We start from the raw sequence: 17,080 nt of genomic DNA, 5'->3' as shown, positions 1-17,080 counted from the left end.
CTTAGTACGACTACAGTACAAAATTGTACTAATTGAGGGACAAATAATGGATCAGAGTACTAAGTTAGGTACAGAAGAATTCATGGCCAACAACATTTTCTTACATGACATGGAGTCTAGATCCAAAAGTAACTAAACACTAATATACATAGGAAAAGTTCCACCAACAGTGCCCTTTGCCCACTGCGCTGAGCACCAGCGTGTGCATCAAGGACGGAGATCACCTATGGCGCAACTCTGGCACGATCTTCTCATTCACGAACAAATGGCACCACACGACCCCAAGACTCTGCAGACGAGACATGGATACAGTTATTCACGTGTTAAGATTTGGAAAGCTAGAAGCAATTCAAGCACCAGCATCGTCCATTCTCTAAGATCTGCTGAGTAAAAAAAGAGGCAAACACCTCGAGGAAATAGTAGTAGTACTCACAACATCCAGAGCCCGAGCATGACGCAAATGGTCACCAAGGTGTCCGAGTAGTCGAACAGCGCCGGCGGTCCCGGAACCAGGACGGCGTTGATGAGGTAGACGGTGAGCCGGTCGTTGTAGACGACCGTGCTGGTGACCCTGGCCTCGACCGGCGTCGTGAGCGACGGCGGCGACGAGGAGAGCTCCATGGCGCCTCCGTAGTACCAGATGGTGACCACGCCGTACCCCCAGCGGCCGCCGTCGAGCGTCCGCACCTCAATATGCCTGTGGCCGTGGGTCAGCAAGCGCTCCAACTCGGCGGAGCGCGCCGCCAGCCCGTGGTGGAGAAGGAGCGCCGCCTGGCCGGCGGCGGTGAGGCTGCTGAAGCGCGGGGCGAACGCCGCGACCGCGCCGTCGTCCGGGCAGAACACGGTGAGCCCCGCGTCGCCCTGCTCGCGGAGCGCCTGGCCCACGCCGGCCGTGGCGGCGACGAGGCCGGCGAAGGCGCCGCACCCGTTCTTGGACAGGATCTGCTCGATCGCCAAGCCCCCCGCCGGCGTCGCCTCGGGCGGTTGTCCCTCGGCGCAGGGGACGAGCAGGAGGAGGAGCAGGATGGCTCCGGCGAACTGCATTGTGCTTGATTCCCCTGCTCGCCCAAGCTAGCTGGTGGTATTTCTTTACCCTGAGAAGCGAGAATAATGGAGGTACGGTGGACAGGGTTTCTCTCGGCTGGTGTTCTGGCTTGGCCGAGCTCTTTCAGGGGCTCGGGGCAGGAGGGTGGGGGAAGAAGGGTTTTTGGCTTTCAGGCCGAGTTCCATCCACACGGGGAACCAACTCCTCCAGGGATTGGGTGAATCCCCTCATGTCACCCACCCCCCGCCAACACCCTCACCACAAATCCCTTTGTCTTGAATCCTGCGCTCAGTTACTCCCTTCCTCCTTTGGCAAAAAATTAGCAGTCAGCTCATTCAATTAGACATGCCAAGGGCATCAAAGGTAGCATCACAGGTATACCACAACAACAAGAGTTAATTGCACAGAAGTACCACAATTCGGGCATCACATGCAGATTGGTACCACGATTGCTAATTTTTACATGTCAGTACCAACATTGGTTCGAATTTTTGCAAATTAGGCTAAAACGCGTATTTATACGTATTGACAATGTATCTGACTATTGGGGCCCGTCTATCAGGTGCCGACGTGGCATATTTTTTGCAGAAAACCCCCTTGCTTTATACATAATCACATTAATACCCGTTATTTTTACGGAAAAAATGTTAACGTGAGAGAATTTTTTATTTGTTCGGACTTGTTTGAAAATTTCCAACGAACTGGACAAATAAATAAAGTAAACAAAAAGTCACGCGCGCCAAGTTTCAAACCTGCGACCTGCAGCACGCGGGCGGAGCGCAATAGCCACCAGGCCAGAGCGAAGCTTGTGTTAGGTTGGAGGCGGGTCGTCCTTTATATTATAGTTGGCACTGCCCTGAATCACTTATTTTTTAATCATAATATTAATACTTTTTTGCGATTACATATTAGTGCACTAAAACAGTGCAACCTTTATTAAAAAATTTGATGTGTTTCTCGAAATGCTAGAATGATTTTACGCAATAAGTTTTTAAAACATGCTGAACATTTTCTCAAATACACATTGTCAAAAAAATTCATCATGTATTAAGAAAATGTTCAACCTATATTACAAAAATGATCACTGTATATATTAAAAAATGAGCAACCTAAATTACAAAAATATTCATCATATATATTAAAAAATGTTCAACCTAAAAGTTCAATATATTAAAAAATGCTCACTGTTTGCAAAGTAAAGTTCATCAAGCATTAAGAAATGATCACTATACACAGAAAAGGTGCTCAGCGTACATTAAGATAATGTTCATGCAAATTCGAAAACATGTTCATCATGTATTTGAAAACATCATGTATTGAAGCCTATCTAAAAAAATATTTAGTAAGTATGTTAAAAACAGAAGAAGAACGAACCCAGTGAATAAAAGAAGAAAAAAAGAAAAAACCTAAAAATAAGCCAAAACCAGAAACAAAAATAAAGCATAATAAGATAAATAAATAGAAAAGAAATGCGGGCGAACGAGCCCAGCACGCGCGTCAGTAAAAGGCGAAACGAAAAAACAATTACAGGCCTTGGTTGGCCCAACCACCGGCCAGCATTCGTCTGTTTTATAAATAAAGTCCTGCCTGGACAGAAACACGAGTAGCCCCTTGGCCGGGTCGCTAGCGCGCTATGCCCGCGTGCTGCAGGTCGCAGGTTAGAAACCTGTCGCGCGCGACTTTTCGTTTGCTTTATTTATTTGTCCAGTTCGTTGGAAACTTTCAAACAAGTCTGAATAAAAAAAAAATTCTCTCACGTTAACATTTTTCCCGCAAAAATAACGGGTATTTATGTGATTACGTATAAAGCAAGGGGGTTTTTTGCAAAAAAATATGCCACGTCGGCACCTGACAGACGGGCCCCAACAGTCAGATACACTATCAATACGTATAAATACGCATTTTAGCCTAATTTGCAAAAACCCGAACCAATGTTGATACTGACATGTAAAAATTAGCAATCGTGGTACCAATCTACATGTGATGCCCGAATTGTGGTACTTCTGTGCAATTAACTCCAGCAACAAACTCAAAAGCACAGCTGCTCTTGCATCATCAGAGGGAGTAAAAAATCATCCCATATCACCAATTTCCTCAAATCTTTTTTTTGGCGGGTAGAAAAAAAAAGCATCGTGTGCAGTGAAATCAAAGTCCATGAACCTATCAAGCCTTGTGACTCTTCCACGAAGCATCGTGTGCGGTGAACTTTGACACGTCCTGGCATGTTCGCACACGTGAGCTACAGTGGATTTCACTTTGCACAATGGTATTGAGGAAATCTGCCCCCTACACGTTCCTAGACAGCGCCGACTGGTCCCTCAAACGTCCTTGTTAGAAGGGAGAGAGATATTCGATGGAATAGTTCGCTATACTGCTTGAACCTTGTGGTCATATATACAGGAGTACAATGATCAACTTGAAATACAAGACAAGGCAGGACCGAATCCTAGTCTATCTCATCTTTCCTAGTAATCAATATACTCAAAATCCCCCCGCAGTCACAACGGTAGCGACGCAGACAGTGAGACTGGAGAAGAATCCGAAGACAAGATCATTTGCTTTGCTTTGTTGGGACAAGATCATCCCCAATAGGAATAGAGGCATCTCAGTACTTGATGATATTCAACTGGCTCTCCTTCATCTGCCACGGAGCATAGCCCTAGAGATTGTTATCATGGGTTGTTGGGGTATCTGGTCAGTCAGGAATGACAAAATCTTCAGACATGCTGCCTCACATATCCAAGGATGGAGCTACTATCTTCAGGAAGGGCTCAATGCTGTGCAAATTAGATCCAAACAAGCTAAAGCACAAAGGATCAGGACTTGGTTAGAACAACACTTCTAAATTTCATGTTTCATAAAACTGGTATTGGTTGAGATTAGACAGGTCCTTTGCTGTTTTTGTAATTTGTATACATTTTATTAATGAAAATTACCGTAGAACAATTGTTCTACGGTCAGTGCCTCAAAAAAAAGAATCCGAAGACAAGCAGGCGGACACCCTCCCACACTCGTAACGGTCGACGCATCGCGGAAGTCGTGGCTAGAGTGGAAACCTACGAGGTTGCTCAAGCAAGGCGGTAGCCCTTTGTGCCGATGTCGATGTAGCCGAGAGCATAGGGTGGTGTAGCCGTGGTCGAGGTAGCCGTGCAAAGAATGCCATGGTCGATGTCGAGTCGGGGTAGCCGGTGTCGAGGATGTCGCCGTGTTGCCGCAGGCGCAAGGGGGGCGCCGAGTTAGCATGGGCGCAGTGGTGTCTAAGTAGTGGTGCATTGGAAAGAAGATGTTGTTGACAACGCGTTGCGACGGGTTTGCCAAGCCCGAGGACACATCATGGACGAAGGCACACACCGGTGTTGCCAGTACCGCGCATGCGTAGATGGACAAAGACGAAGTTGACGAAGCGCCGACCAGGCTTGCCAGACCCGGAGAAATGTCATGGGTGAAGGCACGCATCGGTGTTGCCAGCACCAGGCATGCGTGGACGAGGGACCTGCACGAGTTGTACGCCATGTCAGAGAAGTCGGAGGGGCTAGCAGAGAAGAACTCGACGACAATTGCGGCGTCCATCGGCGCGGGCCCGATGTCACCAACGGTGGTCGGATAGACGAAGTGGTTGGGGTAGATGACGACGACGCTGGCGACGGGTTGGTGCTTGGACGAAGAGGAAGGGGGTGGACGGGCGGCGGCGGCCAAAGAAGAGCGGCGATAGCGGCCTGACGGTGGCGGCTAGGTTAGGAGTGCGGTGGCGGTGCTCGAAGTAGGTGAAGAACCCTGACAGCACGACGCAGACCGGCGCGGACGGTGGCATTCCCGTGCCAAGGGAGATGGCATGGCGCATGCCACGGGAGGTCGACGCGCGGTGACGACAGAGTGGACCGCGGGCCATGGTGCTACGGCCCGAAGGGGCGACGCAGCGGCGGCGGGCAGGTCGGGACGACGACGGGAAGACCTCGGGGCGGCGGCGAGGACCGCGGGCCGCGGTGCTATGACCCGAAGGAGCGGTGCAGCGGCGGAGCGCGGGTCGGTGCAACCACGGGGACGACCTTGGGGCGGCGGCTGGGACCGCGTATCGCGGCACTACGACCCGTAGGGGCAATGCACGGGTCGATGCTGTCGCGAGGAGAACCGCGGGGCGGCGGCGCTGCGGCCCGACGGGGAGACGCAGCAGCAGCCCGTTGCTCGATCGGCGGAGGGGCATGCTGAACTCGGGAATCTTCACGGGACCTGCGGAGGCGCGCGCAGCCGATGGGCCAGGTTGGTCGCGCGGCGTGGATGGGGCGTATCGCGGCAGCGAGCGAGTGACCAAGCCGATCGCGCGTGAGGTTCGGGACGCCGCTCGGTGGAGGCGTGATGGCGGCGAAGTACAGGATGAGGCCGGCGACGACGGACGACGCGGGATGTCGTATAAACGAGCGTATTAGCACCGGCACCCGGGCTGCCAAAGCAGCGCCGGTGCCCGGGCAGCGAGGCCCGAGCGACCCTAGAAGGGGGAGAGATATTTGATGGAATAGTTCATTGTATTGCTTGAGCCTCGTGGGCATGTATATAGGAGTACAATGATCAACTTGGAGTATAAGACAAGGCAAGACCAAATCTTAGTCTATCTCATCTTTCCTAGTAATCAATATACTCACAGTCCTCATTTGTGATCACAACTTTCATATCTGAAACCCCATATCCATGCAAACACATACACGTCGATCATTACACATACACACAACTTTAATAGTAAATGAAATAAGCAACCCACATACGAGTCCTCGTTCTGCTGCAAAAGGGCAAAAAGGAGGCTACCCAATTCTGCCAGTCTGCCGCTAGCAGACCGGTGGTTCCCTCCCTGTTAGTGGTCTTGGCGGCGGCGTTGAGTTGGGGATGACGGTGTCCATTTGGAATAAGTGTGACGGCGCTCGCTCCCCTTCCCGACGAAGCTTTTGGCAGAATTGGCGAGTGGATGTGTCACCGGGGCAACATTACACAACATGTCGTCAGTTGTCAAAGTGTCACCGGCTTCCACATCATTGCAGCTCCACGAACAATACCTGACGGAACTTGAAGCACTCCTAATGCCCTCTCCACATCTTTCTTGGCACTTACATGCATTTGTGCAAAAAAACATTGTTTTCTACCTCGGGGGACTGAATACAGTCTTCACAAACACCATTCACTAAGGATAGATACCATCGACAAGGCAGTATCCCATTGTTATTGTTGCTAGGCTATATATCAAACGTTGTGTTCTGCTAATAATTTTTTAATTGGTATCCATGCTATCTCAAACGGGTGTCGCTAGTAGGTTTCTTCTTCAAATTTCTTGAATGGACTGGAGGAACACATTGAGAGAAATTCATTTTTGTCCATCAAATTGATTTCTCTCCAACAATTCTAGTGATAGCTAGGAGTAAGATGAGGCTAGTAACTTTGTTGTGTTTTAGCTAGTAAGATGACGGCTAGAAACTGAATCTACACTTTTCCTATTAGCTTTAGATGGAAGTTGAGTGTAGCAAAAAAAAGGGACAATCAATGTTTTTGTTGAAATAAACATGTACTTTATTGATTAGAAATAATTATTACATCATCAATAAGTAAATGTACAATGTCACTTATAGGCTCCTCAAACCAGTCCTTAGTGACGGGAAATTTTGCTAGCCTAGCAAGTTCATGAGCCCCCTTATTCGCTTCCCCATTATAATGTTCGAACCTAACAAGAGGAAAATCACAAGCTATAAAATAGCAATCATCGAACACTGTTGCCGCCGCTCCCGCCGAATGTCCTTCATTCTTCATTATTTCAATCACCTTCATATTGTCAGAGTGAACGACAAGACGATTGCAACCCGTCTTTTGTGCAAGGAATAGGCTGTACCTTAGAGCCAAAGCTTCTGTTGTTAATACATCAGCACAACAATCAATCCTCCAGGCTCCACCAACAATGAATTTTTCATTATCATCTCCAAGAATATCCCCAGTTGTGCACTTAAGTAAATCATGGTTAAAGAGGCGTCAACATTAAGCTTAACAAAACCCATAGGAGGTCTGCTCCATCCCCCGTTTGACTAGTTGCCTTAGGGGAGTGTGCATTAACATAGTTAGCTGTTATAGCCCGGGCACCCATGGCAGTTTGGTGTGCATCTTGAACCTTTTCTTCATGAATCAGTTTACATCTATCCCACCATAAATACCAAAGTTGTAACAGCAATCAGTTCACGTGCTTTTTGAGAACCCATTATCGCTAAATCTTGTTCTGTCATAAGCAGTAAGAATTCCAATACCGTCTCTCCGGCACGATCAACAACACAAGCTTTATTGATCACCTCATGCAATCCTAACTTGCCTTTCGACACATGAATAAAACATGTTTTGTATCATGTGCCCCATTGGAGCATGATGGGCAAGTGGGTGATACTTTCATGTGCCTATTAGTAAACGTAACATGGCACAGGAGGGTTCCATGCAACATACGCGAGATGAAAATTTTTACCATCACCCAACAAGATAATTTCCAAATCTTACCATAAATAGGATTAACATTGGTTCTTCCTATACCATTAGCATGTTGCAATTTTGTCCATGTTGCTTGTACCATTCCTCCAAATAAGTTGAATGTACAATGAAAAAAAGCCAATTTTTGTATAACTCCAAGCAATGAAATGCGACGTATTATGCACTGGGAGGGGAATTGCGAACACCCTTTGAGCGTCAATTGGCCACAACGTTTGTCTCACCAAATCTCCATCCCAAGAACTTGTGACTGGACCAATAAGGTCAGGAACCTTTGACAGAAGGTTCCCCCTTCTCGGAGTAATGACCCTTCTATTCGCACAATTCGGGATCCATGCATCTATCCAAATATCAATATTTTGTCCATTTTCGACCCGCCAGATATAACCATTTTTAGTGAGTTTACTTCCGCCATAATACTTTGCCAAGTAAAAGGGGGCCCTTTCTTATATTTGAATTCATTAAATCTCCTTCCGGGAAATATTTAGCTCCTAAGATAGACGCACATAAGGATTCGGGATTATCAATCAGGCGCCATGCCTGTTTGGCTAACAAAGGCAGAACGAAACAATGTATATCTCTAAAACCCACACCTCCTTGATTTTTTGGTGCACACATCTTCCACCATTCATACAATTCTCTTCTTGTTGTCCTCGTCACCCCACCAAAACTGCGACATCGCGTCAATGATTCCTTTACAATTTTTTTAGGAATTTTAAAGACGATCATGAAGCTGGGATAGCTTGTACAACAGATTTGAGCAATATTTCCTTTGATCAGTGGATAACAATTTTTCTTTCCATCCACTTATTTTCATGATAATTCGATCGATCAGGAATTGGAAACAATCACTTTTGTCCATACCCACATTTGCAGGCAAACCCAAGTATTTATCACTGAGTGCTTCAGTCATAATATTCAGAATTATACAAATTTGCGCCTTATCTTCCACCTTTTGGTTGGGACTAAAGAATATAATAGACTTCTCGACACTTACCATTTGCCCCGAGGAGGCACAATATGAATCCAATACTGATTTCAAAGCCTCATCATTCCTAGCATTTGCTTTCATAAGGATCAGGAAATCATCAGCAAAGATAAGGTTTGAAACCGAGGGTGCATCTACACTGACCTTTATCCTAGAAATATTTCCATTCTCCTCCGCATTTGCTACAAGGGCAGTCAGTCCCTCCATACATAATAAGAATAAGTATGAAGAGAGAGGATCTCCTTGCCTCAAAATCCTCTAGTGGGTTTAAAACTCTCGGTTTCTTTGGTATTAAAACGAACCAGGTATTCCACAGAGGATACACATTGCATAATCAGATTTACCCATTTCTCTTGGAAGCCCAGTTTGAGAAATCGTTATTCATATTATTCTGCTCATCATAACAAGAGAAACAAGGTATAAACATTGATCTTCTAGTTACTTTTTTCTTCTTGTTTCTTATTTTCTGCTAATCGCAGATATAGTTCTAGATGAAGTGCTACTTACAGTTGTTGTCTTTTCATTTCATTTCCAAAGCAGGGTGTTGATTTTGATCCACTTCAATTATTCTTCAACCTGATGCAATCATTCATAAAGGATCAAAAAAGTGTTACCATACAAATGGATCTTGGTCATTTGTTGGAATTGGCTTGTTTCTTTTCGCCTACAGACATTTACCACTAGCTTGCATTCCAATGTGATACATTTACAAGAACACTAACTCTTGAGAATGAGTTTTCTGTCACTATTACAACCAACACCATTCACACCATGTTAGGAATTCCTATTGCCAATAGGAAAATGGAGAACAATTGTTCTCAAGAAAACATCAATTTAATTCACCAATTAGTTAGTTGGAAAGGCTATAGTGCTTCTAACAAAGATTTGTGTTCGCTCATAAAACCAGATACGGCAATAATTTGCTACCCATGGTGGTAGCTACACATCTCCCTAATTTTTATCTCTAATTATTTTGGTAAACTATTTTGGACCATGAAAGTAATTGTAACGAAAATATCGTGACTTTGTACCAGCCAAGCAAGCAAAAAGGCACTTGTGCCAAAAAGGCAAGCAAAAAGACCTCGATAAGTGAGAAAATGCCCATCCTACACAACAAAAGGGCACTTGTATCAAAAAGGTAATAAAAACAAAGAGATATGATAAAAAGTCATTTATGTACAACAAAAATGCACTTGTGTCAATGTCATAACAAACCCGACACCCCATATATATATAAAAGGCACTTACGCCAAAGGGTGTGTAGCTGCCACCATGCGTGCGTAGCTACCACCATGCATAGGAAATCACCTCTCAAACCAGATATTCCTCTAGAGCTATTCTCAGAGGTATTCTTTATTGTTGCCATACTTTCCCTTCTTTGCCTTTCTACAAATTGTTTGCTAAGGAAAAATTATTGTAATGCTGTCTTTCTACTAGGCTCTTTATCCGATACCAACCTCTGTTTGCTTGTTCTTGAGTGGCTTGCTATTGAAATAGAAAAGTTCAAATTAGCATTAACACAAAATAGTGAAATCATTGCAGGTGGTTGTGGTTTTCTTCTAGTAGTAGGCTCAATTTCAGTGTATTGCATCTCTTGTCCTAAAAGAGCACAAGTAATTTATATTGATTACGTCACACATAGTGACATATTTTACTTCTTTACAGACCTCATATTTTGAATTTATCATAACTTATGAGTTCAGTCCAGGCAAAGAAAATCAAGGATCAATGTTTGGTCTACCAACATAATCATATCATACACTCTGCTTGACTCTCAACCTACTTCAAACAACACATTTGGGAGGTTAGCAGTAAGTATTATTATTCCTCAATTTTTAGAAGCTTTATTTTTCTTATCTTTGTGATTTCACTGCTTACTAATTTCCTATCAACTCTAGTTGAAACACATTTCCGCAACCCTTTTTGGAGGATATCACTTGCAAACCAGGGATCATTACACTAAACCAACCAACATCGAGAAATACATTCATGAAAAAATGCCAATTGAATACGGTGTCGAGTTACCCTTCTTCAAGTTGATTGGTTGCAACTTTACTGTTTTGTTTAAATTTGTTGTTGCATATTACTTAACCATATTGTCTGTTAATTTAAATATAGCCAACATGCCAGACTCAACCTGTAAGTATTATCACAAAGATTCTTCCAAAGAATGGTTGAGAATTCTATCCCAACAGTGAAAACATACATAGATGATCTTTTGTTGGTAGTTTCAATTAAAAAAAATCTCTGTCAAACAGTTAGGAAACATGTGTTTACCAAAAAGCACACCAGCTTCTCCTTCCATAGATTTTCAAACATATTTTGGAATTTCTACTTAGAAATTATAGTGCATCCTATTGTCCAAGAACCAACTAATCAGCCCCTCATTAAAGAAGTACTGGCACAAATGGTCAACAAATTTACAATAAGCAATGGGAGTTTACATCTACTTCAACCATCTGAAACCATAGAGCATCTTCTAGGTGTGAAGCTGATAGAAATCCCTGTTGAAGAAAACACTACAGTTGGCAATCTTGAAGGATACAAGTACAATGGCGAAATTGGTATAATAGATGATACTCCCTTAGTTACTTTTTAGTTTGCATATAAGTTTTGTCCAAAGTCCAAGTATCTTCACTTTGACCAAACATATGGAAAAAGATATCAACATTCACAATACCAAATTAATATTGTTAGATCCGTTTGAAATGTGGTTTCATAGTATATATATTTAATATTGTAGATGTTGATATTGTTTAATATAAATTTGTTCAAAGTTTGCCATGTTTGACTTGAAAAAAATCTGATACGCAGAGGCCAGAGGGAGTACAACTTTCCTGTTGTTCTTCCTACTTTTCACAAGTCTTTAGAACAATAGTGAAGTAGTTGAACTAACTTTTTATATTTGGTTCGACAAAACCTTTTTAACAATTGTTCTCAAAAGAAGCAAGAAACAAGCTTTTACTTCTGTAGAAACTCACATGGATGAATTTCAACTCTGAAACTCCCATTGTTTCTCCCTATGGTATGGGCTTGTACTCCCATTCTGCTATTTTTCAACTTCAATCTAGGATCCAGCTATTGGCCAAGCTATTAACTTATCATAGGAGGTTAGTAACATAGGCTTATTGGACAACATTTGTAGGAACACATCCTGAGTTACAACAAAATAGTGCAAGTTGTCAAGCGCAACTAACAAACATAAATGTGAGTAATAGAAGCAACTCAACTTGGAAAAGCAACAAGTCTCCATTCTACACAGGCAATAAGTGGGGCCTTTCCCTCAATGAGCCCTTTTTGGTCCTAATCAGATTTATTCCAAACACAAATGTCGGAATTTCTTCAAACAACCAACAAAACTCGAGTAGCCAGAAACTAAGTTCTTCAAATCAAAGTCCTACTCACAACATATCCCTAGTGTCTGGTGAGGGAGTCCTAGACTAAGGGGTCCTCGGGCGTCTGGGCCATGTGTGATGTGGGCCGGACTGATGGGCCATGAAGATACAAGATAGAGGAACCTTCCCCGTGTCCGGATGGGACTCTCCTTTGCGTGGATGGCAAGCTTGGCATTCGGATCATGTATTTTCTTTCTTCTGTAACCGACTCTCTACAACCCTAGATCCTTTTGTGTTTATATAAATTGGAGGGTTTAGTCCGTAGGGCAAGGCCACAATCATACAGTCTAGACATCTAGGGTTTAGCCATTACGATCTCGAGGTAGATCAACTCTTGTAACCCCTATATTCATCATAGTCAATCAAGCAGGAAGTAGGGTATTACCTCCATTAAGAGGGCCCGAACCTGTGTAAACATCGTGTCCCCTGCCTCCTTGTTACCTTCGATCCTTTGACGCACAGTTCGGGACCCCCTACCCGAGATCTGCTGGTTTTGACACCGACATTGGTGCTTTCATTGAGAGTTCCACTATGTCGTTACCAGAAGGGTCGATGGCTCCATCAACCATCCACGTCAACACCGCCCTGAGGGAGACTTTTCTCCCTGGCCAAATTTTCGTATTTGGCGGCTTCGCACTGCGTGCCAATTCGATTGGCCATGTGGAGCAGATCGACAGCTACGCCCCTGGTCATCAGATTAGTTTCGGAAACCTAAACTACGTCGCTGATATCCGAGGAGACTTAATCTTCCAAGGGCTCATGGCCTCAACTGCTGCTCCGGCCTCAGATCCAGAACTCCTCATCGAGTCCGAAGACGGGACTTTAGAACCCGCCGGGCTCTTCACAGCCATAGAGCACAACATCGGAGATATGGAGGGAATCGTTTCACCGGCTGGCCCAGAATCACTCCTGGCTCCATTTATCCTCACCGAGCCGGACTCACCTCCGCGCACAAACTCTGAACTCTCGAGGTCTGTGTTGCACGAGCTAGGCCAGGGAACTCTTGTCCCGCCCCGCTCCACGGATTCTCGCTTCCTTGTCCATACCTCGCCCTTAAAAGAGACTCTGGACCTAATGCGATCTCTCGCCATTACGGAAGAGTCACTGCCGAACTATGCCCAGCCCGCACTACGGTCCGAGAGCAGGGAATTTTACATCCCACCCACCACCCACTTCATAGCCACTGTCGAGGACTTAACCGACATGCTCGATTATGCTTCCGAGGACATCGACGGCAAGGACGATGATGCCGGAGAAGAACAAGGCCAGAACCCACCGCTTACCGGACACTGGATGGCTACCTCTACGTATGACGTGTATATGGTGGATACACCCAAAGAGGATGACGACAAAGGTGGGAAGGACCCAGTCGAGAATAATTCTCCTGAGGCACCACCAAAGAATCATCGTCAGCGGCGCCGCTCTAAACCGCACCGAGAAAAAGACATCAATACCGGCACCGAAGACAACAATACTCCGGATAACGCCGAAGGCCAAGAAGCCCCGGTTGAACCAACATCCGAACATGATGATTGGGAGGAGGGGCAAGTCAACCCCGACAATCCCATCGGGAACGAGGGTTCGGAGGATGATGATTACATACCAATCTCCAAAGAAGACGAGAGCCTCATCAACAAAGAATTCATCGTGCCAGAGGAACCCTTTGAACAAGAGCGCTTTAAGCGCCGGCTAATAGCCACTGCAAGAAGCTTGAAAAAGAAGCAGCAGCAGCTTCAAGCTGATCAGGATCTGCTCAATGATAGATGGACTGATGTCCTGGCAGCCGAGGAATACGGCCTCAGACGCCCAATCAAGAGTTACCCTAAACACAAGCTGCTACCCCAATTCGACGACGAGGCCCCAGAGCCTATACCGCCCAAGCGTAATGCTACTGCCGGACCTGACCGACCACCACGTGGCCGAGACAGAGTGGCAACTCAAGCCAAACACCCACCTGCACCACCCCGCCGTAAAGGTAAAGAGACAGCAGCTGCAGGATACACTTACGACCTACGACAGGAACTGGATAATAGAGCTAGTCAGACCAGATCAATATACGGATCAAGGGGCCGAGCCCCAGCGCGAGAAGACGGCCATCAAGCCTGGCGCGACAAGCATAACTTCACCCGGGCTAAAAACCGCATACGGACTCCATCCGAACTGCGCTGTGACGTGGCCCAATATAAAGGTGCCGCACACCCCCTATGCTTCACTGATGAGGTGATGGAACACCAGTTCCTAGAAGGGTTAAAACCCGTGAACATCGAATCATACGATGGCACGACGGATCCCGCGGTGTGGATCAAAGATTTCCTTCTCCACATTCACATGGCTCACGGTGATGATCTACATGCCATCAAATACCTCCCTCTCAAGCTTAAGGGACCATCTCGGCACTGGTTAAAAAGCCTCCCAGAAATCTCTATTGGGAGCTGGGAAGACCTGGAGGATGCCTTTAGAGACAACTTCTAGGGAACTTATATCCGGCCCCCGGACGCTGATGACCTTAGTCACATAGTCCAGCAGCCCGGAGAGTCAGCCAAAAAATTCTAGACCGGTTCCTAGTCAAAAAGAACGAAATTATCGACTATCCGGACGCTGAGGCTCTAGCAGCCTTCAACCACAGCATCCGTGACAAATGGCTTGCCCGACACCTCGGCCAAGAAAAGCCGAAGTCTATGGCAGCCCTCACATCACTATGATCCGCTTTTGCACGGGCGAAGATAGCTGGCTTGCGTGCAGCAGCAACAGTACCAGCAATCCTGGCACTTCCGAAGCAAAGAACAGAAACGACAAGCCCCGACGCAACAAAAACAAGCGTCGAAGCAACACTGACAATACCGAAGACACGTCGGTCAATGCCGGATTCAGTGGCTCCAAGCCCGGTCAACGGAAGAGGCCATTCAAAAGAAACAAGGACTGCTCATCTAGCCTGGACCGAATACTCGATCGACTGTGACACCCCAAAAATTTGGCCTTGTTTTAAGGGAATAAAAATTTTCCATGGATTTAAAACTTTGAATTTTTGAGCTCCATTTTGTTTTTTTAGATCATTTCCTTCCCTGTTATTATGAGTTTTTCCCAGAGAGAAAACTTTTCAAATGTGTTATTGGACTTGATTAACCTCTCAAGTAAAACTTTTCCTTATCCAGTATAACTAATTAACTGATTTAGTTGCTTGATCATTGTTTTCTTGAAAAATGGATTTTTAAGGTTAAATGGCCATATTTGAACTACAACCATTTGATAAATTCACTTAAAATTTCCACAAAAATTTGGAGAGGTCATGTGATGTTTTTAATTCACTTTTATGCAAAAATATATTTCATTCATGAAATATTTTGAGCTCTACACTCAATTTTTTCTTCTCTGGTCCAGAGTGCATTTTACACTGCAACCTATTTAAATATTTCTTTAAAACTTCTACCAAAATTAAGGGAGGTCAGTAGGAGCCTATTATTCCACTTTGTGCAAAAACCTATTTATGTTCTTTGAAAAAATTGAGTGAATCAACCTCATCTTCTTTCTGGACCAACTTGATAGTTTGTGCAGCAACCATGTTTTTACTTGCTCTTTGACATTTGATTATTTCTCCTACTTGTAGTCCCCCATGTTAAACCCTTAAGTCCAGGAGCATGCACCTTTTGGATCATTTTTGGTTCATGAAATAATGTCATTTATTTCCTGTCCAGAATTGAAGTTTTTGTAAAACTTGCACTAACAAGTTTCTGCTTTTGGCCTACTAACCTCACCACTCCCTCTTGCTTCCAAAGAGACTTCAATCTGGAAGATTTGGCCCCTCCAAGACCTGCCTAGATGCCTCTGGCATTTTGTCAAACACTCTGTGGGCATGAACAGTTTTGGCATGATTATAGGTTTGTGTGATGAACTTGTCCATCTGTCCAAACCATGTTGTCTAGTAGCCTACTAATGGTCTCCAACCCAGACCTGTGGATTTGCACTTGACCCCTAGCAGTTTTGGCCACCCTGGCATTTCATCAAACACTTTCTGTGCGTGCACTGGGCGCGCCCAGAGCGCGCAAATTGCAGCCACGCGGCCGAGCCGACACGCAGGCCCCCACGGCTTTGGCCCGCTCTGCAGAACCTCGCCACGCGCTCCCCTTCTCTCAGCTACGCGCCAAGCCGCCCCTCGCCGCGCCCGGCAGGCCAAGCACTAGCCGCCGCCGCCGCCCGACAGCCCTGCGCCGTGCAGCGCCGCCCAAGCCACCCCGACTCGCCACCTGCCCCTGTGAGCAGTGCGTGCTCATCCGCAGCTTCGTCCCCTAGCGCTCGTCGCCGCCACGTCGCCCTAGCCACAGAGAGGCGGTTCGCCGGAGAGCTTATCCACGGCCGCCACGGAACCGACCTCGTCGCGCTATAAAAAGGAGCCCCGAGCTTCCCCGAGCACGAAGGCAACCTCAGACCACCCCTATGGCACTCCCCTAGCTCGCATTCGACCCGGGGAGGCCTCCTTCCTCATCTCCGGCAACTCCTGCCGCCGCCACCGCCCCGGCCAATCCGGCACCTCCAGTATCTCCCACTCTCCGTTCTCTCCACCAAGAGCTTCCACATCCTCCCGTGAGCCTTTTCCCCTACTTGATTTTGATCGGGAGCCAACGCCGCCACAAAGTCACTTCGCCACCGAAGCCTTCTTCCGCCGCGGAGCTTGCCGCCGGCAGCTCACCCCGTCCCCGCCGACCCAACGACTACCGGGAGGACCGCCCCAACATTACGGATCCATCCCCACCCTTGGGGGCCCGCGAGGAGCAGCCAAACGCCGGTGACGATCGCCGGAGCCCCGCTCCGCTCGGGCAAAGGAGGGAGACGACGCGTGGTGACTGGTCAAACCTGACCAGTGGGCCAGGCAGGCCCACTGTCAGTGACACCCCGCGCCGTCCGCGTGGTTAAGTGGAGGCGTAAAGCCTCAAGTACGCCTCCTCTGTACCGAAAGCGTAATCTCGTCTGAATCGTTTTATTTTCTGTTTTAATTTAAATAACAGATTTGACCAAATCTTTGACTGGCTATAACTTTTTAAATATAAGTCCAAATGAAATGATTCTTTTTCCTACCTTCCTCAAATTTGGTCTAGTTTATTTTAAGATTTATTTGAAAAAAATTCAAACAACTTTTTGGTTCTGTTTTTGAAATAT

General features: G+C 46.1%; 1 protein-coding gene across 1 annotated transcript; it reads right to left on the bottom strand.

Moving 5' to 3' along the window:
- Positions 1–32: 32 nt before the first annotated feature.
- LOC123039159 (fasciclin-like arabinogalactan protein 2) lies at positions 33–1,044 on the bottom strand. The gene is made up of 2 exons (XM_044462432.1): positions 434–1,044; positions 33–289 (listed from the first exon to the last, which is right to left on the bottom strand). The coding sequence occupies exons 1-2, from the start codon at positions 1,042–1,044 to the stop codon at positions 256–258; spliced, it is 645 nt and encodes a 214-aa protein (XP_044318367.1). The 3' UTR covers positions 33–255.
- Positions 1,045–17,080: the final 16,036 nt, after the last annotated feature.

This window comes from Triticum aestivum, chromosome 2B (genome assembly GCF_018294505.1).
Source record: "Triticum aestivum cultivar Chinese Spring chromosome 2B, IWGSC CS RefSeq v2.1, whole genome shotgun sequence".
Taxonomy (NCBI): domain Eukaryota; kingdom Viridiplantae; phylum Streptophyta; class Magnoliopsida; order Poales; family Poaceae; genus Triticum; species Triticum aestivum.
The sequence above is the reverse complement of the archived record's forward strand: the minus strand, read 5'-3'. Positions and strand labels throughout refer to the sequence as shown.